Here is a 20,228-nt window from a genome sequence, read left to right as displayed (position 1 = left end):
CATCTATCTGTACTAAAGGAGGCTCGGGTCAAAGAGCACATTCATGAAAAAGATGTGGCAACAGCTGCTTTTCAGAAAAACAATTGATTTCTGACAGCCAAAGGTCTTGTTGTTGGCAGAACATATGACAAATAAGAGGCAATAAGCCAGAGTGGGGAATAGACTCAGTGTTGAAACCCCAGCATGTCCAAAAGGACCCCTAAATTCCAGCATGTCCAAAACAACCCCTGAACAGCCTGGGCCCCTTCAGACCTCACTATATCCAGACTGCATCAGGAAACACCGAGCCAGGCAGGAGTCGAACCTGCAGTCTCCTGATCCGTAGTCAGGCGCGTTATCCATTGCGCCACTGGCCCTACTTTGCATGGATTTGGATTCCCCACCCAGACCCACCATGACCTTTTTCCCACGCAAGTCCTGAACCCCAGTGGCTTCCTATAGCAGCCCAGGTTGGGGGTGTCAGGACACCTTTAGGGTGATGCCCATGGCAAGAACTTCTCCATCACCCAGGCTGTGGTCCATGCCTGAGTGTTATGATTCACCACCCTGACCTCGTGGCGCAAGGGCAGCACGTCTGACTCCAGATCAGAAGGTTGTGTGTTCAAATCACACCGGGGTCAGGCTTGTGCCAGAGAACACAAGCCTGTGTTCTCTGTGCTTTTGAGCTAGCTTGCAGTAGGTGCAAGACCAGTGTGGCATCCCTGCTACAACTGTGAGCAACGGTGGACCATCATCTTCCTTACCTGCACCTGATCCAATCTCTCTTCCTCAAGAACCTGCTGCCTCTTGGGACACATCACACGCTTCCTGGCTCCATCACTGAGTTGCCTCTTCATTGTTCCGACACAGCCTCACCTATGTGTGTGCTCTGGACCTGCAGAGCCTCTCCAAAAACCTGCTGATCTTCTTGTTTGTCCTGTCCTATAGCATATTTTCCTCGCTTTGTTCTGTAGCAGTAGCAGAGGTCTCTGTTCACCCCTTTCACTTACTTGGCCTCCAGGAAAGGTATCATGTACCCAAGGCATGGACTGCTACGTCTGCCCTCAGGGGATCCAACTGTGTCATGACTGCTGAGAAAGCGGGGGATGTTTTTTTCAACAGAGAGCAGGATTTGTGATGTTTAGAACATCCTCACTATTTCTTCACCACTTCTTATAGCCCTCTGTCGGCTTTTAGGGTCCACTAAGACCCCAGTAGGTGCTAAAGACTGTGTTGTCTGCCAAGTTCCTCTTTGCAGCTGCTGGTTGCAGCCTGATCCGCTTCTTCCTCAGTCCCTTCATCTCTTTCTCCCTCCTGCTCCTCCTCCATTAGTGCCTCACCCTTCCTATCAGGGTTTGCCATTGGGACACAGAGCCTGTCAAAGCAACAACCCTTCTGAGTGTCCACAGTGAGATCAGGTGTAAGGGTCTCCCCTGCAGTGGTCATTGCCTGAGATGTCCACTCCTCTGGGTAAGACTCTGTTCCCTCAGAACTGCTGTCCATGGGGATCATCTCCAGCACATCACTCGTGACCCCTAATATAGGTACAAAGCCCCTCACCGCACAGTCCTCTTCTGTGCTGCCCTTAAGCACCAAGGGCTCTCCGGTTACAATCATTCTTTGAAGTGGGAATTGACACGTGCAACGTGATTTCTTCACTGTGAGGGTGACAAAGCACTGGAACAGGCTGCCCAGAGAGGTTGTGGAGTCTCCTTCTTTGGAGATCTTTAAAACCCGCTTGGATGCAGCCCTGTGCCACGTGCTCTAGGTGACCCTGCGTGAGCAGGGGGGTTGGACTCGATGACCTCTGAGGTCCCTTCCAACCTTGGGCATTCTATGATTCTATGATTCTATGATTCTATGATTTCCTCGACTGGATTAGTGGCATGGTAGTTACTAGCCCTTCTTATGCAGCTAAAAGCACTTTCTATAGGGGAATGGAGCGCTGTCAAGAGCCAGACCTTGACAGGATGCTGAAAACTACTTCAGTTCTTATAGGGATGTATTTTCAGCTTTCTAGTACTTGTTTTAACAGACCAATCTACTTTCCAAGTTGTAACAGTAACTCACCTTTTCTGAGACCAGCTCTTCACACATCCTGTATCCTGGCTTCACAAAAATAAAATAAAATAAAATAAAATAAAATAAAATAAAATAAAATAAAATAAAATAAAATAAAATAAAATAAAATAAAATAAAGTAAAAATAAAAATAAAATAAAATAAAAATAAAACAAACAAAAAAACCCCCCACAATGTACAGATCTCAGTGATGGAGAAATGCTTGACGTGGGAACCACTGCCGTGGTGTCCAGAGCTGTGTTGGCATCCCTGAGCACTGGACTGCCACGGGGAAAGGGTCTGATGGGGAACCAGATGGAGCATCCAAGCCCAGGCAAGGCAGGGCCAGTGGCGCAATGGATAACGCGCCTGACTACGGATCAGGAGACTGTAGGTTCGACTCCTGCCTGGCTCGATGTTTTCCTCATCCCAGCCTGCATCTTAAAGACAGCACAGAGACAACCCGTCCCTCTGGAGAGGGGACTTCTGTATCCTCTGGTGAAGGCTTAGGCTGCAGGGAGCCTTTTCAGGCTTGAGCTGAAACCTTCAGAGAAATGGGGAAGATGAGCAGCAGAAAGACAATCCGGGATCTGAGCAGAGCTGATCTGGGCTAATACCAGAGGCAATGGTAGAGATCTGGTTTGGCTAAACAGGGGGCTCTTGTCTGGGACCCAGCCAGGAAAGGACAAGACCCAGTGAGGAAAGAAGGTCCCACCACCAGAAACGTGGTGAGCCACACAAGAACTGAACCAGCACCCTCTTCTTGAACCATTGCTGAGGTTTTTTTCTATTGTACTGTTGGTCTCAACATCCAGCTAGTTTGACATCTGTAGAATGGATCTGCTTCTCAAGATGGACTGGAAACTAAGGATACTACAGATTTACCTTTAATGATTTGACTTTACCCATGACTGCTTTCTCATTCCCCTTAGCTTTGTTCCTTCCAGGTACAAGCACTTTGGTAGAATCAGTTCCTATGATGTGTCACTACTCTGAAATAGAGCAAGATAGCAATGGTGAGGACTAGGAAAAGCAATTTCCAGCATCCCCAGAAGAGGGAGGCCATCCACTTCTTGCACCACTAAGGTCATGGCATGCACTTGTACTAAACATCTCATCCATGGGTTGTCTCTCCCAGAGACACCACACTCCCCGGAGATGTCCAGAATTTGCTCAGGGTTTCAGCCATGTACCCTTAGCCCGCATTTTCCACAGCTCACTGCTATCCCATCCTGCACATTAATCCTGCAGCCTGGGCTGTGCTCTGCAGCTAGAACTTGGCCATCTCCTCTTCATGCAGTGACCTCGTCCTTTCTGCTTCCCATAGCCCTGCCACGAGGACACCCCTGTCCACCTCTGGCATGGTCCCCAAGGATAACACATCCCTACCAGCCAGATCACGGTCTGTGCCTGGGTGCTGTGTTGCTCTGCTTGGACCTTGTGGCACAAAGGCGGTGCATCTGACCCCTGCTCAGAAAGGTTGTGTGTTCAGATCAACACTGGAGTCAGGCTTGATTCAATACCTGATCCTCTTTGCGTTGCCCCCATTCTTTCGGTGCAACAAGCCCAGTTTGGCTGAACAGGGTGCACCTGTCTGTGCACCAGCACAGAAAGGATTGGTGATGGGGAAAGCAGGTCCCAGCATCAACATCAATGTGGGTAGAAAAAGGGTTATTCACACAGGAACTGAGCCAGGTCCATATTCAGGTTTGTTGACTCTTGCACCAGTGGTCTTGGCCCCAAAGCAATCTGGCCTCCCAGCTTTTAGGGGTTCCTGCAACTTATCAGTCCTGGACTGGAGAAGCTGAGTAGCAAATATTAACTTTTAATGACTTGATCTTGTCCATGACTGCCTTCCCCTTCCTTAGGGCTTTGCTCTTTCCGGGCACAAGTGCTTTGGTAGAAGTGGTAACATGCCACTACCCTGAAATAAGTCAGGACAGCAAGAGTATAGGTGAGAAATATAATGCACAGGCCCCTGAGGAGACCACCCACCTCTCCCTGCTGGGCTCAAGAACGTATTGGACTCTAGACTCAGTTCTACAGCCAGAACTTGTCTATCCCCTCTTCACGCTGTGTTCCCATCCTCTCATGCTGTTCCCATGCCTCCCATGGCCATGCTATGAGGGCAACCCTGCATGGTGTTCACGCAGAGCACATCCTCAATGTCCACACCACGGTCCACATCTAGGGACCACAACCCTCCATCCAGACCTCGTGGCGCAAAGGTAGCGCATCTGACTCCAGATCAGAAGGTTGTGTGTTCAAATCACACCGGGGTCAGGCTTGGTTCAACAACTGATATGCTTTGAACTGCTCCTGTTTTGTACTGCCCTGATCTTGGCAATTGGGGGAGTTTCCCAATGATGGATATAAAGTCAGCATCTGACCTATAGGTCAAGAAGAATGATCTATGGTTTTGTCAGTCTCACTGTAATTCTCAAAGATGACAGAAAGCTGTCATCTGAAAGCTAAGTCCAAATGCATGAAGGACGTGAAGATGATTGAAACCGAGAATGTATTTAACACAGGTAGATGATCCTCATTAACTCCCTTTTTAAAGTGGCAACTTCCTTAGTGGTCAAGAGAAGATCAAGGAACATAATTTATCTTGATTTTGAGAAGACCATTGACATGGTCTCCTATAGTATCACTATAGAAAAGTGCAGCAATAGAGAGAATGACATGAATCACAGGGTAAGTGGAAAACTTGCTAGATCATCAGGTTGGTGGTTAATGTCTGGAAGTCTGCCTAGGATCCTCAGTGTATGACCTGGGGTTTTATATTGTTTACAGTCTTCATTAACGAGCTAGAGGATGAGGCAGAATGGAGGAGAAGAAAAGCTTGACAGGGCCACTAGACTGACCAAGGGCTAGAGCAAATGGGGCAATGGATGACACTTCTGGATCAAGAAACTGCAGGTTTGATTCTTGCCTGGAATGATATTTTTACCTTGTGATGGTGATGGTCTACTTTCTCCACAAACATCTTCCTTCTGACCATTGTCTCTCCTCTTGGACCTTCTGTAGAACAGGGATGCTGGGATGGCTTCTTGACCTAAGGCAGAGAAAGAGTTTATCCAATCCTTACGGCAGACCTGAGCCTTGCAAAACAAGGCAATATAATATGATCAGCTTACATCAAACAGCTAATTTGGAAACAGAATCAAGATCGCTTCTTAATCTTTCATTTTGTAGGCTACACCAATCCAGTTTTCTCAGGCTACCTAAGCATATCGTGCACTCCACTACTTTCTAACTAGCTTTGAGGTCTTGTTTTGATCTTGCTATAATTTCCTCGATGTTTTGCAAAACCCTGTGCATCCCACTGAAATGTTCCGCAATTGAAAACTCCACAGTGGAGAGCACAGGTAGTCCCAGTGCTGTCCTAAGCCTGACCCCGGTGTGATTCGAACACACAGCCTTCTGATCTGGAGTCAGACGCGCTGCCTTTGCGCCACGAGGTCAGGATGCAACCCTCAGACAGGAGTGGTAGGGTATAGCACTCGGATATGGACCATAGGCTGGGTTGTGAGGTGATCCATATGGAGGGCACATCCCCAGCACCCAAATTGCAGTCTATTCCCAACCTCGTGGTGCAAGGGCAGTGCGTCTGACTCCAGATTAGAAGATTCTGTGTTCAAATTACACTGGACTCAAGACTGCTCGGATCTGTGTGGTGATGTTGGGAGCCTATGTTGATTATCCAAAAGCAGAGTTTGGGCACTGCCATCCTCAAGTGCCTCTAAACTTCATGCCTCACTATCTTGTCCACAAATTTTTGAGCATTCAGGTTGTTAAAGAAGACATTTATTATCATTACTGCCAGTTTTCATACTGTACAAACTCCTTTAATAAGAAAACACTATCTGACTTTATTATTGGGTCAATATTTCTGCAGTCTGGCTGCAAGGACAATTTAGGACAGCTTATTGAAAAAAACTTGCTAAAGTCAGGATAAACATCCACTATTTCCACATAATCAGGTAGGTAGGTACAATATCGTATGATCTGAATTTATTAAATCCATTCCCTCTGTTCCCAATTACCTTTCTGTCCATCATTTGAATGTTTTGTTTAAAATTTTTAAGCTGACTTCACAGAATCACAGAATAACAAAAGGTTGGAAGGGACCCCTAGAGATCATCTAATCCCAACCCCTGCTCAAGCAGGGACACCCAGAACACCGGGCACCCAGTTTCAGAATATTTCAGAATATTTCAGAATATTTCAGAATATTTCAGAATATTTCAGAATATTTAAGGTTGGAAGGGACCTCTACAGATCATCTAGTCCAACCTTCCTGCTCAAGCAGGCGCACCTAGAGCATGTGGCACAGGGTGGCATCCAGGCGGGTTTTGAAGACCTCCAGAGAAGGAGACTCCACAACCTCCCTGGGCAGCCTGTTCCACTGCTCTGTCACCCTAACAGTAAAGAAGTTCCTCCTCACCTGGAGACGGAACTTCTTGTGTTTCAGCTTGTGGCCATTACCCCTTGTCCTATCGCTGGCCACCAGTGAGAACAGCTTGTTGCATCCAGGTGGTGTTGGAAGATCTCCAGAGAAGGAGACTCCACAAACTCTCTGTGAGATTCCAGGGCTCTGTCACCCTCACAGTGAAGAAGTTCTTCCTCACATGCAGATGTAACTGCCTGCCTAGAGATGCTATCTAGGATGAGCGGCACCATCACCTTTCCATGGACAGAGGTGAGGCTGACCAGCCTGTAGTTTTCTAGCTCCTCCCTCTCCCTTTTGAAGACTGGAGTGACGTTGGTTTCTTCCCGTTCTCTGGCACCTCTTCTGCACTCCACAACCTCTCGAAGATGATGGAGAGCAGTTGAGCGCCAGTTCCTTCAGCACTCTTGGGTGCATCCCATATGAGCCGATAGATGTATGTATGTCAAGTTTGCCTAAGTGATCCCTAATCCTTTTCTCCTTGACCAGCCAAAAGCTTCTCCTTGACCGTCAAAAGTCTTCCCCTCTCCCGGTTATCTGTTTTATATCTGGGCTCTGTAGTTCATGGGGACCAGCCTTAGCAGTAAGGACAGAACCTCATGAGATAGGATCATGAATTCATCATCCTCAACCAAGGATAATATTACAGTAATTGAGGTCACACATTAGAACAGGATGCCAGAAAAGTTCTGGAGTTCCTATCCTTAAATATATTCAAAGTTTGACTAAACAAGGTTATGATAAAATGAACTTATGCCAAAGACTCTTTTTGGGCTGAGGATTAGACCGCATGCCTGAGAGAGAGGGATCTTAAAATCTACTTTTTTTTCCTGTTCTTCAATTAAATTATCCCGTGAATGCAAATCCTGCTGAGGTGCCAGACAATCCAAGACAGTCCAGGGCCAGTGGCGCAATGGATAACGCGCCTGACTACGGATCAGGAGACTGTAGGTTCGACTCCTGCCTGGCTCGACCTTTTCCTGTTGCCTGGATGTGATGGCTCTGGGATCTGCTTCATCTGGTGTCTTGACCTCCTTCCCATACCTGGCTTTCCTCTCATATGTGATAATTTCATGGTCTACCCTGCAGCATCCCTGGTGCCCATGAGGATATAGAGTGATAGGGAGTAATCTGGGAGCTTAGGTGAGTCCTGGTTGTCTCTCCCTGAACATCACAGGTCTGGCCCCGACAAGCAATGATCCCTGTGACTCAGAGCATCAATTGACCTATGGGGCTTCTGTTCCCTACAAAAGGGAGTCTGAAACCATAGTCACCCACTACCTTACCTCAATACACAGGGCTGGGCATGTGTGGCAGGCTCGGAGTCCTCCCTGGTGGATTGTGAACCTCCCAGGTTGTGTCCATGCTGGATCCCTTCTGCATAAGTGCACCAGTGGACAGCTGTGCCCAAAACCCAGTCATCTGTGACTGAAGCCCTCTTCAATTGCTCAACAATGTCCAGCTCAGCTCTCTTCATATCCAACTATTCAGCTTCCCCACTTCTCTGAAGGTTTTCATCTCAAGCTTGAAAATGCTCCCTGCAGCAAAACCTTCCCATGTCTAGGTGGTACAGGCGGTTGTGAGAAACCAGGGCACTGTTGCTGTGCTGTTTTTAAGAGGAAAATGCCGAGCCAGGCAGGAGTCGAACCTACAGTCTCCTGATCCGTAGTCAGGCGCGTTATCCATTGCGCCACTGGCCCTCATAGACCTCTTGTCCCTGGAGAACTTTCATTGGTTTGCTGGTGAGAGATAGCAGTGAAGGTGGGAGAAGATGATCTCTCCTCCTCACTCCTTCTGCCCAAATCCACCACAGCCCAAAGCCCTTCACTGCATTGTGGCATCAGAGGGACATCTTCTCTGCTCTACAGCTTTGCAAGCAGGTCTTGTAGAGCTGTGGTGTCCAGCCGTGGGATGTGCTGATCTAATCACATGGTCTATGCCACAATGTCTCCATCATTGCAGATGGAGATTTGATTCCTTCACTTTCCAGCACTGTTTGCAGTCATGCCCAGACACTTCTTCCCCAGTTAGGAGAAGCGTAAAAGCCCCACTTCCACCCTAGCATCCCCCAGGTACTTCCTATCTGTTCTGTTACTCCACTTCTTTGGGGGCTTAGGTTTCTCTCCTCTGGTGAACCTCATTTGAAATTCCCTTTACAGTCTCTTCGTACAAATGGAGATGGAAAACAAGGTTAGATGAGGGCAGGGTACTCTTACCAAGTGCGAATCCAAGGTGCAGTCTCCTAACATGTTGTATGGCATGTTATCTATTGCACTATTGGCCCTTGCCAGCCTGGGACCCCATGACAACACAAGTTTCCTTGACACGACATTTATTTTTCTACCTCTCATCATCATGGAGTTTGAGAAAAGCCTGCCTGTATTTCCTCTATATGCTCATATTAGGTGGTGCTAGACATTTGGGTCTGTAAATCTTGTTCTTACGCATAAAGGAAGGTATTGATCCAAAAGCTGATCAGAATGATACAAACGTGGGACAGATATGACGAGGCAATCTTGAACTCATATTCCCAGTGAGTGGGCTAAGAATCTCAAGTTGCCATCAAAACACTTTTTAGCTAATGAGGAAGATCACCTAAGAAAATCTGGTAGATTGGATGCCATGAAAAGGTCATCTCAATGGACTGGTGGGATTGCAGATGGTCTTGGCAATACTTTGGGCTCAAAAGTGCAAAGGGATTAAACTGCCGTGTAGAAGATGCCTTGTCTGACCACCCAGCCATGGAAGGCTGGGTATCCGTCCATGAGTTGCTTGTCACCATCCACAAGTGCCTTGGGAGATGGATGCAGAAGGGAAAATATTTAGTCCTTGGGCTCAGCTTATTCCAGAACATAACATCCCCGGAGAGCCCTACAGCTGCCCCAGGCTCTGCACTGGTTGGGAATTGCAGTCAGGTCTCCTGCAATATAGCAGTGCATTAGTGAAGTATCTCCTCCAAGCCACCAGCATGGGCAAAGGGTTGGGGCACATTCCTTGTTGACTGCCTGCCTTTGAGGGATCACCCAGCACGGCCCTGGCTCTTTGTCAAGCACTGGGTCCATCAGGACAAACTTTTTGCACGCTCAAAAGCACTTACCAGCAAGGAGATGCATCCTATAAAAATTGCAGTTTGGTTCTATGCTACTGATCAAATGTGTCATGTCTATTCTTTGGACTTGTGGTCAAAGAAGATAACACTGCCTTCCTATGTTGACTATATGCAATTTAACATTTTAGCTTTAAAATATTGTGTCTATCTGCAGCCAGCCTCTTGGGAATCGTTCCCTCACTGTGCTTACTACTAAACTCTGCCTAGGAATTTCTGGGGTCACTTCCAGCTGGCCTTAGACAAAGTTGTGTCAGAGACAGCAGTTGATCAGCACAAACCACGAAGATATAGTGACCAGGATTTTTTTCTTGCATCATCTAATCTGTCAGTATGGATTTAGACCTGGTGAATCTCCAAAAGACAGGCCGATGTGAACTTACGTGAACTAAGAACACAAAGTCTGCCACAGTGTTTTCAGCATTTTGAGACCTGTGCCTAAAAATGAAGTGTGAACCTTTCAAATTGGAAAAATCTGACAAATTACCCACCATGGGCTTCCCTCCAGATGTCGCTACCTCCCCGTTGTTTTATGTCCTTGACTCTGCCAAGTGCCATCAAGCAAGGGAGGACACAAATGAGGATGGAGAGGAGATGGTGAGAAAGTTCTCCTTGCTGTGCATCAGGTGCATGTAGCTGTGTCATACAGAGACTGGTGCACCTGAAGACTGTACATGCCAAGCCACAAACCTAATTCTGTTTTGCTGCAGAAGTTCTGTTTTAATTTCAAATACTGAAAGTTCACTTGGGTATGAACTTAAGGTGGCAACAAATTATTGGCTCATTTTTCTGTTTCCTTCCTCTGTTTGCCTGTAGTTAATAAGCACTGAATTGGAGCGTAACACAGAGACCCAGAACATACACAGGACTACAAGGACAGCTAATAGGGAACTCGATAATTACTGATGCTTTTGAAAGAATAAAACTGCAGCAAGATGCCTGTAACACTGTCCCCCTCTTTATTTTTCATAAAATTATTTATAAGCTATTTAAATTAAAATAAATAGGAACTAGGAAAAAATCCAGTTTCATTATCAAAGAGATATCTTCCCATATTTCTATGTGTTAATTTTGTGTTTAGGCTGTGAAGATCATACAAACAGTTGAATAATATCCAAAGCACCCTACCTGTATCTTTTGCAGAGGGATGTTCTGTGATTATGGGATTCTGTGGGATATATTTGCTGGGATTTACCAGAACTAAGGACTTTGGAAGCAGTCATACTTGCATATTTTTTTCCAGCAAGAAATCATTTGTAAGGGAGACAAATAATCTCAAACGTCAGCTTATCTTAAACCTGAGAATGGAAAAGGAACTCAGACCGAGTATAATAAAGAAAAAAAGAAAAGGTAAGTGCTACTAGGTAGAGTGAATGCAGATATGAGGTTTTACTAAAGATATGACTGTGTATGAAATGTATTCTTGTTTAGTGAAGCTGTAGATAAAAAATACATATGTAGTTTTAATTTTAATTATCCTTTTAAAAAAAAAAGGGAAATACATCTGTTTCTGGAGTGAACTGAGCTCTCTGATTGTTACAGGAGGATTTTCAGTGGAAAACCCAGTGATGATACAAGTCATTGCAAGTTCATCTTTGCTAAGAGGTGGCCAAAGAAAGTTCATATGGCTCTTTTTGGATGAGTTGCTATCCTATCATCAATTTGCTCAGAGCTATACAATTACTAAGTTAAGAGCTATACAATTACAAGTTAACTTAGTAATTGTATATTTGAGTTTAGCTAGAATTCTAGTGCCCTGACAAGACTCAGCAAATGTCTGGCTGCTCTCCCTTCACTTGCTTCTTTCCTTCTGTACTTTTGTATGCATTTTCATCTAGTCTGATGTGAAGGTAGCAAGGGGGTAGGTCCCTACATCAACAGTGTAAGGAAGAAGTACACGGTCGTGACAGGATGTACTATTGGGTTGTCTCACTAACCTGGGCACAGCTTGGGCTCTGGCTATTAGCACTGATGCCAAAAATCCCTGGTCACAACTAAGGCTTGTCCTGACCAGGGATAACTCCTAATAGGTGGTCTGAATTCATCCGTTTTGCTTTGGAGGGTGAGAATGGGTCCACCTGTTTTGGTTGCTCAATGAACAGCTTCTGCCACGTTTAGCTGCATGGTCAAGACAAATATTCATCCTTTTCCTTCCTCCAGCAACCCACATCTGAGCCTCTGTTGGACAACCTCCCCTTCTTCAGGGCATGGTAGGGCATCATTTGCTTGCCAAAGTTTCCCTGAACATGATCTATTATTCTGCCTCAACCCAGTGGAGCGGTAAAATGGGAAAGAGGTCCCAGATTATAAGGTTAAGTATGTACATATTCACAACCAGTTTCAGGGTATCAGAGCAGATAGACCAAATCGCAGAATCCTACTGCAAGGGCAGCAATGTATGGGACTGCTCTGTGAAAAGATAATACATTTTTGCTGTCAGGAGTTAAGTTTCTTTTTCTTTTTTTCTTTTATTTTTTGCAATTCTTTGCCAAGATCAAAGTTTTACATGTGATCTTTGTACCAACGCCCACAAAACTGCATGCAATGACCCCTTGAAGGGCTGAGGATGAGGTTGAAGGGTAGGTGAAACTACTCTTTACACCCCCTGCAAAGGCGTGGGTGTGAAAACCGTACTCTCGTGATATGCTGCTAGCAAATCTTGGCCTTTCTGAAGGTCATTTTGACAGCAGTGTCTGGGCTCATTACCCAGGAGGAATCCCATCATACGAAGTGGGGGTTAGGTGCGACCATTAAAAGCATCATTTCTCGGCAATGTCATGCAAGGAAGAGCAGGTGCTATTAGGCGTGGGTGGCTCTACAGAGAACGTTATGCAGAAGACCAGTCACTGCAATGCAGCTGAGTTATTGCAAATGACCTTGAGACTTTTGTCAGCTTCAGTGGATGAAAAATCAGATGGGCTTATGTGCTATCAGCATGTCTGTGGACACGGGAGTTCAAAAGGTAAAGCTTAGTGGTGAGTTTTAAGTTGTAGAGATAAGCCCAGTGGTTAACCTTTCAATCTGAGTGACTTTTTTCAGTTGGCTGCTGTAACAATCCCATTCCCAGATAAGATTTGGCTACTCACAGATTCACAGAATATTTAAGGTTGGAAGGGACCTCTACAGATCATCTAGTCCAACCTTCCTGCTCAAGCAGGCACACCTACAGCATGTGGCACAGGGTGGCATCCAGGCGGGTTTTGACGACCTCCAGAGTAGGAGACTCCACAACCTCCCTGGGCAGCCTGTTCCACTGCTCTGTCACCCTCACAGTAAAGAAGTTGCTCCTCACCTGGAGACGGAACTTCTTGTGTTTCAGCTTGTGGCCATTACCCCTCGTCCTATCGCTGGCCACCAGTGAGAACAGCTTGTCCCCTTCCTCCCCGCATTCTCCCTTCCTGAACTTATACACATTAATCATATCCCCTCTGAGCCGTCTCTTCTCCAGAGAAAAAAGGCCCAGCTCACTCAGCCTCTCTTCATACGAGAGATGTTCCATTCCCTTAATCATCCTGGTTGCCCTTCTCTGGACCCTCTCAAGAAGCTCCATGTCCCTCCTATACTGGGGAGCCCAGAACTGAACACAGTACTCCAGGTGCGGCCTCACCAGAGCTGGGTAGAGGGGCAGAATCACCTCCCTTGACCTGCTGGCAACACTCCTCCTGATGCAGGCCAGGATCCCATTGGCCTTCTTGGCCACGAGGGCACACTGCTCACTCATGGTTAACTTAGTGTCAACCAGGACTCCCAGGTCCCTCTCCATGTAGGTGCTTTCCAGCAGGTCGACCCCTAATCTGTACTGGTGCCTGGGGTTATCCCTCCCCAGGTGCAGGACCCTGCACTTATCCTTATTGAACCTCATGAGGTTCCTCATCCTATTCTTTGCCCTCTAGCTTGGCTAGGTCTATGGGAAGAAGAAGAGTCAGGAAAAAGGAAGAAAGGAAGGCCAGAGCACCAGCAGTGGATGTGGTAATGAAATAGGGAGGCAGAGAGCAGATTTACATGGTCATCCCTACCACAAGGCGATATTTAGAGGAATATCTCTTTGGGGAATATATATAACAGAAGTATTTATGGATGGACTAGCTAGACTGGCTAACTTCTTATCTCTACTCTCTAAGGGGTGGCATGCTCCTGTATAGATGCCTTTCAACCCCTAAAGGGATGAGTCCTACAAAAAATCAAACTGAAATTAGCTGCAGTCCCAGAAAATCTTCCTGGAGTCATCACTCTTTATTTGTCACCTGACCTTCATCATAACAAACTGTTCATCACTGTACTTCAATGGCAGTTAGAGATTTAACATAGCTAGCAGACAAGTCATATCTGCTTTGCCTGGGGCTATGGGGCATGCCTGATGATAGCATGCCTGATGATAGCATGACATGCTATCCCAACCTAGCATCCAAGAAAGAAGTATTTTAATGATGAAGGTAGAAGAAAAGACCTCTTGATCCCCAACCAAGTCCTGCCTGTCTTCTCTTCCAGTCCCCAGTGGACACAGCTCATCATGCAGTAAGGGGTAAATATTGCATATGCCTTCAGGTCTTGTGCAATCCGCTGATTAGTTCACTGGAAATTGTGTAATTTGTTAGGTAATGCAAGGCCCAAGCTTCACCTGTGGTGCTGAGCTAACAAGACTTCATCTGCTTCCTAGAAGGCTAGAAGTGCCTCTGCACTAGGATGAAGAGCAAACGCAATCATTTCATAATCACCCAGAGCCTGTTCATTAGAAACACTCTGCTGCTGAGGATCCTCCTTGTGTGATCAGTGTCTCAGCAGACTTTTAGCCACGGGACCATCACCTTGTATAAAAACCTTCACCCCTACTTCAGGACAAAGAGGCCAATTTAAGGAGTGACAGCAAGAAACTATTAGACAACATGCCAGTTTTCAGTGTTGTTAGGCCTGTTGTCTGACATTTGTTTGCCATGTTGTCATGTCAAGTCTGCTCAATGTTGACTCACTGTAGAGACTGCAACACTAGAACACATGGGACTCAGATCAAATGAACCAAGGTTAGCCAAACTGCAAATAGATGATTATTGATTAGATTCCTAAACTTCAGCACTCAGCTCTCCTTACATGCAGAGCAGCTCTCCAGCTGCTCCTCTTCTGATAGGGATTGTAAAGTCTTGAGAGCTTCAGATATAAGGTAGAGTTGAAGAACAAAATGTTATCATAATAAATTAATGTATTTTATTTTTGACTAATGGAAGATCAATTCACTCTGCATGTATTGTACACTCTTCCTTGTCAATTCTCACTCAGGAGACCAGTGAAATGTGCTAACTCTAGATGGATTTCAAAGAGGTGTAAACATGTGGTTTGCTGGCTAATCATGTGCCCATGTGATTTTAAATACATGCTTGTAGTTAGAATGGCAGAATCAAGTCTTACTAATGTCTAAATGCATGTGTACCTTATAGATAACTACTCCCAGAAACATAATGATTCTTATACTACTAAATGTATACAACTTGATGACATATTTTTTAACTATTAATTTGTGCTTAAGAGAAATTATTTGAGTAAAAGTAGCCTGGAGAGTAGTGATGCATGTGATTCTTATTATGAAATTATATTTAGTTAGAGAAAGTCATGCAAGAACAGTAGAAGAAAAGAAAAATGTCTATGTTAAACATCAAAAAAAATCTAAAAACATCAAAACATAAATATCTTTTTATCCATTGTAGGATAACACAACTTCCCAATATTAATTGAGGGAAATAAACGGAGCAGCATTCTGAGATAAAACGCCCTCCATGATCAGTCAAAGATCTCTTTCTGTTGAAACACCGAGTCCTTTTTTTGTACTTAGCCACTGAGTCACAGGTAAGATAGGCTGGCATCCCTTCATGATCACAAAGGCAGAATTAAAGTCATTTGAGTGTCAAGGCTTTATTCTATATTTTTATTTACTAACAACCATTGCACAGTGTTTTTGTCTTGTTTGCACTGCAATATGCTACAGTAAGATTTTAAGTTAAAGCCTCCCAAAAGCTATTGTTGAGAGAGCCTGATTTCCCTAGGCTAGGTGCCTACGTCCCCTTGTGTTCCCAGCTCAAGTCTGGAAGTCAACATTCACCAGAAATCTCTGCAGGAGAGCCTCATTCCTAGCATGGGCTCCCGTGGGGCATTGCTTGACGCAGGCATCGTCCTGTTCCAGCCTGAGGTCACTGCTGTGTTGCACACATGGCTCTATTCTTCAGGCACTTTATGCAGGTTTAGCCTGGTTTTAAGCAACTGGTTTGCACCTGCCTTTGTGACTTTATTTATTTATTTATTTTTTCCTAGGGAACAGAGTCATGGAATTTTCCTATTGCTCTGAAAGAAACTTTCAGGCTACCCATGCTAGTGGCATTCAAAGGATACTCAATTTCCAAGAGTGCTTCTTTCTTTCTGAAAATAATAAGGCAATTGGACAAGATCCTTGGAGGCTACAACAATATGCAGTACGGAAATTCAAGTAACGTGACACTAGCTAGAGATTGATTCTGTTCCATGGATGGAAACCAGCATACAACTCTGAAAGTGAGTGGAGCTGGTTCAAATATTGCACATGGTAGCAAAGAAAAATCTACCTTCTGCATTGTCACATTCCGGGGTTTATTTGTATGTGTGGAGAACTTGACTCATCCTTGCTATAAACTTTTTCAGGGAACACTTAAAAAGCACAATTCTGTCCACAAAATGTCACTACATCTTCTACATTAAGGGACTGGAGCATCTATTTTACGAGGAGAGACTGAGTGAGTTGGACCTGTTTTCTTTGGAGAAGAGAAGGCTGAGAGGGGATCTGATTAACATGGATAAGTACATTAAGGGAGAATGTAGGGAGGAAGGGGACAAGCTCTTCTCAGTGGTGGCCAGTGACAGGACACGGGGCAATGGATATAAGTTGCAACACAGGCAGTTCCATCTCCATGTGAGGAGGAACTTCTTTACTGTGAGGGTGACAGAGCCCTGGAACAGGCTGCCCAGGGAGGTTGTGGAGTCTCCTACTCTGGAGGTCTTCAAAACCCGCCTGGATGCCACCCTGTGCCACATGCTGTAGGTGTCCCTGCTTGAACAGGAAGGTTGGACTAGATGATCTCTAGAGGTCCCTTCCAACCTTGAATATTCTGTGATTCTGTGATTCTGTGATCTTCAGCCTGTCCTCATGAAGAATAGATGGGGGAAAATTCATTTTTCTTTTGATATTTTTCCGTAAAAAAGGGGTTCATTTCCTGATTTCTTCATGTTCATGTTCAGGTCAGATATCTATCTGCTGACAAAATATAATACTTTCTAAGGTAGTGGGACAAAAAAAAAAAAGGATATTTTGGAGGTTTTGGCAGTTCCTGGCAATCAGATCTGATGGTTGGAAGATGGAAATAAGTATGGATCATAGTGTTATTTCCAGTGTAAGCATTTAGGTAACTCACCTTGCTGCTGCTTTCTTTTAGTTACATAATCTTGCCTGTTACCATGCAGATTAAACATAAACATCAGTGAAGTATTCATTCTATTAATAATTCTCAGAATAAAAATACCATTAACTTGCAGTTAAATATGGTAAGTGAGGTAATAAGGAAGCAAATGGCTGAGCCAGAATACCAGAGGAAGGAACTATAGAAATGGGATTAACCTTTTAGTTATGTATGATGGTATCTGTCTAAAGAAAAAAGATTCCTATAGATACAAGAGCTGTTGTAGGGTTTGACATCTACAAGGCCAGAATTTAGTTAAGAAAAACTTCCAGTGTTTTCATCTTTCTGTCATATTATCCAGGAATTCACAGCTCCTATTAACTCCCTCTTCATGTTCACAACTCCTGTTAACTCCTGTAACTCCTTTACAAACTGGAAATAATCTTCCTTTCACCGTAAAAAGAGCAATCACACCTGTAACACCCATGCAACTTAATGAACTCTTACAGATCAGTCCATTCTACTTCTGTTTCATGGAAAAAAAAGAGAGGAAACAAAAGGGGGAGTCATAGATACACTGAAGTCAATTAGACTTTTGGTTATTACTCCAGTTCATAAATCAAGGGCAGCCTTTATCACTCTGTGGCTTACTAAATGCAAGCAAAGCACTCAAAATGGGATATAAGTGAGAATTAAAGATATCCTGAATGATAGGATAGGGAGATGAAGATGTTACATATCTCATAAGTGAACAAAGGATCTGGGGGAGTAGATGCAGATAGTTCCCACCTTCTATTCCCTCTGCCTGACCCATCTCCATGTCTGTGTTGGACATAGGCCTGCAAAAGCCATGAGAGCTCATGCGATGCAGTGAGACCTGGCTGATGGTCAGATTACACAAATGCCTAACCAGGTGGAAATGCATTCTTTTGAACGTTCATTGCCCTTCTCATTGAAGCCTGAGGTATGTGGGATAACAGTCGTCTTTCCAGATGGCTGATTGCGGTTACTGATTGACAGAGCACTCAGACATCAAAAATTCACAGTCCTGCAAGGACTATAAATATCACACACATTCCCCAGCCTCTTCCTCAGAAAAACTTCATCCTGTCCTGCTATCTGATTCTTTTCGAGGGGACACATAGTCCACAGCTGACTAATAGCCATGAGGATCTTCTACATGCTCTTTGCTGTTCTCTTCCTGCTCTTCCAGGTTGCTCCAGGTGAGATGCAACACATTCGGCTTGCATAATTATTCTTTACTGTGTCAGACTGAAAACTGAGGTTTTAACATGCTCTTTTTCTCACAGGTTATGCCGATGAGACTTTTGCTGACACTGCAGAGTGTAAGAGCCAGGGAAATTTCTGCCGTCTTACAACCTGCCCACCCACATTCTCTGTCTCGGGATCATGCCACGGCGGGTTGCTGAAATGCTGTAAGAAGTAAGTGTCACAGGGCACCACGGCATTTTCATGCTGCCATTTTATCTAATTTATATTCTATTTCTCGTATTAGAAAGCAGGGCGTACAGGGTGGCTGTTTATGAGAAAGGCCAGATGGCGGATGAATGTGTACATGATAGAAGTGTGTTTGGGGAGATAACTCACTTTTTTTTTCAGCATGTTTTGTTTTTCTCCTTGACTGGAATATGCTTTTCGAGAATGCTGGAACACGTTCCTCTAGCTTAAGGCAAAATGTATTCCTTGTGCTTTTAACTCTCATGTTAGTTTTATTCTTCTTTTTTTTTTTTTTTTTTTTTTTTTTTTTTGACTATATTCTGATCATCGCTACCTGTAATTTCCAATTCCATGTACTAAATTCATGGGAAATGAGGAGAAGTTTTTCTTTCCATGAAAGGGTTAATCATGATGTTATAATTCACACCGGTAGGAGATATATAGGCAAATGTTCGGACATTTAAGTGACCAGAGAGAGCCCAGCTAAAACTAAAAGTCTTTTGGGTTTTTTTTAAGGTTTTACCAGCCTCTGTATTCTGCTATGTTTAAACCTGATGCAGTAGGTTAGGGGCTTCTAGTAACTGAAAAAAGTGCAATGAGTTGGCTTCAGAGATCAGGTTGCAAAGCACATTACTCAGCCACTGAAACAGCATAGGATTTCCTCAGATTACAGACCAATACAACAGCTGTCGGGCAGAAAAGAAACCCAAATCATACCATTGTCATAAAATTAATAACACGTAGGAAACATCCACTTAGGAACTCTGCAATCCTCATAAAGGGTGCAGAAGCAACCTATACTGTATGATTTTTCAAAGGAATGATTCATTCCCTCTGTCTCTGTGAAAGATCACTCAATTTAGGAAACGCTAATCGTCAGGATTAATATCTCTATTGGACTGCTAGATGTTCAGCTAGATTAATTCACTACAGCTGTAGAAGCTGAAACCAACAGGCTATTCTGAGTACAGGGCTTTAAATTTGCAAGCTGAACTCACCCTGTGTATTTGTTCTGAAAAGTAATTAGCAGATATTGAGGCTTTTATATGAAGATTGTAGACTGCACTTCAGTGAAATTACAACACCCTTTGTGTCCTAACAGGATTGTAGCCAAATAAGAAGATAAGGCGCTCTGGATCAATGCCACTACACCAGCAACATCTCTACTGCCTTGAGGAAGTGCATTTGATGGATTCCTCCTCTATCTAAACCCTTCTGCAAATGAGCTTTGAAAGAAGCTTCCAGAGGGCACATCCTGTTAACACACTGCTTATGGAGATCTACTTTTTCTTTCCTCGCTGAAGTCACTCCTTTTTTATTTTTTTTTTTGCTTTTAATTAATACACAAGCCACTTTGACAGCTTGACCACCTATCCCAGCCTACCTTACAGGGATGTTTGGATTATCAATCAGATCAAGTTCAGGCTGTTCTTGGAGGATGTAGAGCTATCTATAAATGTAGATGCGATATTATTTTATTCATGCACAGAAATAAATGCCTTCTAAAAACAATAACTGTGATCTCTTGTTTTTACTGGACATAATGGCCTTTGGGGTCTACCAGCCTCTTTAAATAAATCAGGCTGTGTTGTTTCACCTACAGAGGAAATAAAAAATCAAAGGAGTCAAATTCACAGATATTGCTTCCTTCCTCCTGTCTTAACTTCCCCATCAGAAGTTTAACAGCACTCTTGTCTTATCAGCCTGAAAAAGGCAAAAGATCTGACTTTTTCCTATTGGTTTGCTATTATCCCATTCAA

The 20,228-nt window shown here is 44.3% G+C and overlaps 1 protein-coding gene and 7 non-coding genes across 9 annotated transcripts; 5 read left to right on the top strand and 3 right to left on the bottom strand.

Moving 5' to 3' along the window:
- Positions 1-283: 283 nt before the first annotated feature.
- Positions 284-356, bottom strand: TRNAR-ACG. The gene has a single exon. It is a non-coding gene; the product is annotated as a tRNA-Arg (tRNA).
- A 192-nt stretch (positions 357-548) lies between these two features.
- TRNAW-CCA lies at positions 549-620 on the top strand. The gene has a single exon. It is a non-coding gene; the product is annotated as a tRNA-Trp (tRNA).
- Positions 621-2,381: 1,761 nt separating this feature from the next.
- TRNAR-ACG lies at positions 2,382-2,454 on the top strand. The gene has a single exon. It is a non-coding gene; the product is annotated as a tRNA-Arg (tRNA).
- A 1,796-nt stretch (positions 2,455-4,250) lies between these two features.
- On the top strand, positions 4,251-4,322 carry TRNAW-CCA. The gene has a single exon. It is a non-coding gene; the product is annotated as a tRNA-Trp (tRNA).
- A 1,112-nt stretch (positions 4,323-5,434) lies between these two features.
- On the bottom strand, positions 5,435-5,506 carry TRNAW-CCA. Its single transcript has one exon. It is a non-coding gene; the product is annotated as a tRNA-Trp (tRNA).
- Positions 5,507-7,391: 1,885 nt separating this feature from the next.
- TRNAR-ACG lies at positions 7,392-7,464 on the top strand. The gene has a single exon. It is a non-coding gene; the product is annotated as a tRNA-Arg (tRNA).
- A 655-nt stretch (positions 7,465-8,119) lies between these two features.
- TRNAR-ACG lies at positions 8,120-8,192 on the bottom strand. The gene has a single exon. It is a non-coding gene; the product is annotated as a tRNA-Arg (tRNA).
- A 9,895-nt stretch (positions 8,193-18,087) lies between these two features.
- LOC112948982 (gallinacin-10-like) lies at positions 18,088-19,980 on the top strand. 2 transcript variants are annotated; one of them, XM_026041352.1, is made up of 3 exons: positions 18,092-18,233; positions 18,321-18,453; positions 19,571-19,980. In XM_026041352.1, exons 1-3 carry the CDS (start codon positions 18,176-18,178, stop codon positions 19,584-19,586), a joined length of 207 nt encoding a protein of 68 aa, XP_025897137.1. In that variant the 5' UTR covers positions 18,092-18,175; the 3' UTR covers positions 19,587-19,980. The 2 variants fall into 2 exon arrangements, with proteins under 2 accessions (XP_025897145.1, XP_025897137.1); XM_026041360.1 differs by lacking the exon at positions 19,571-19,980 and having other exon boundaries at positions 18,088-18,233; positions 18,321-18,457.
- The last annotated feature ends 248 nt before the right edge of the window (positions 19,981-20,228 follow it).

This window comes from Nothoprocta perdicaria, unplaced genomic scaffold (genome assembly GCF_003342845.1).
Source record: "Nothoprocta perdicaria isolate Ctin4 unplaced genomic scaffold, notPer1 scaffold_101, whole genome shotgun sequence".
NCBI lineage: Eukaryota > Metazoa > Chordata > Aves > Tinamiformes > Tinamidae > Nothoprocta > Nothoprocta perdicaria.
Note: the sequence above shows the minus strand (reverse complement) of the source record. Positions and strands in the feature narration are given on the sequence as shown.

Excerpts from the sequence above, each read along its gene's own strand:
- LOC112948982 (XM_026041352.1), top strand. The coding sequence starts at position 18,176 with ATGAGGATCTTCTACATGCTCTTTGCTGTTCTCTTCCTGCTCTTCCAG. Across the intron at positions 18,234-18,320 it reads GCTCTTCCAGGTTGCTCCAG|GTTATGCCGATGAGACTTTT; the intron begins GTGAGATGCAAC and ends TTTTTCTCACAG.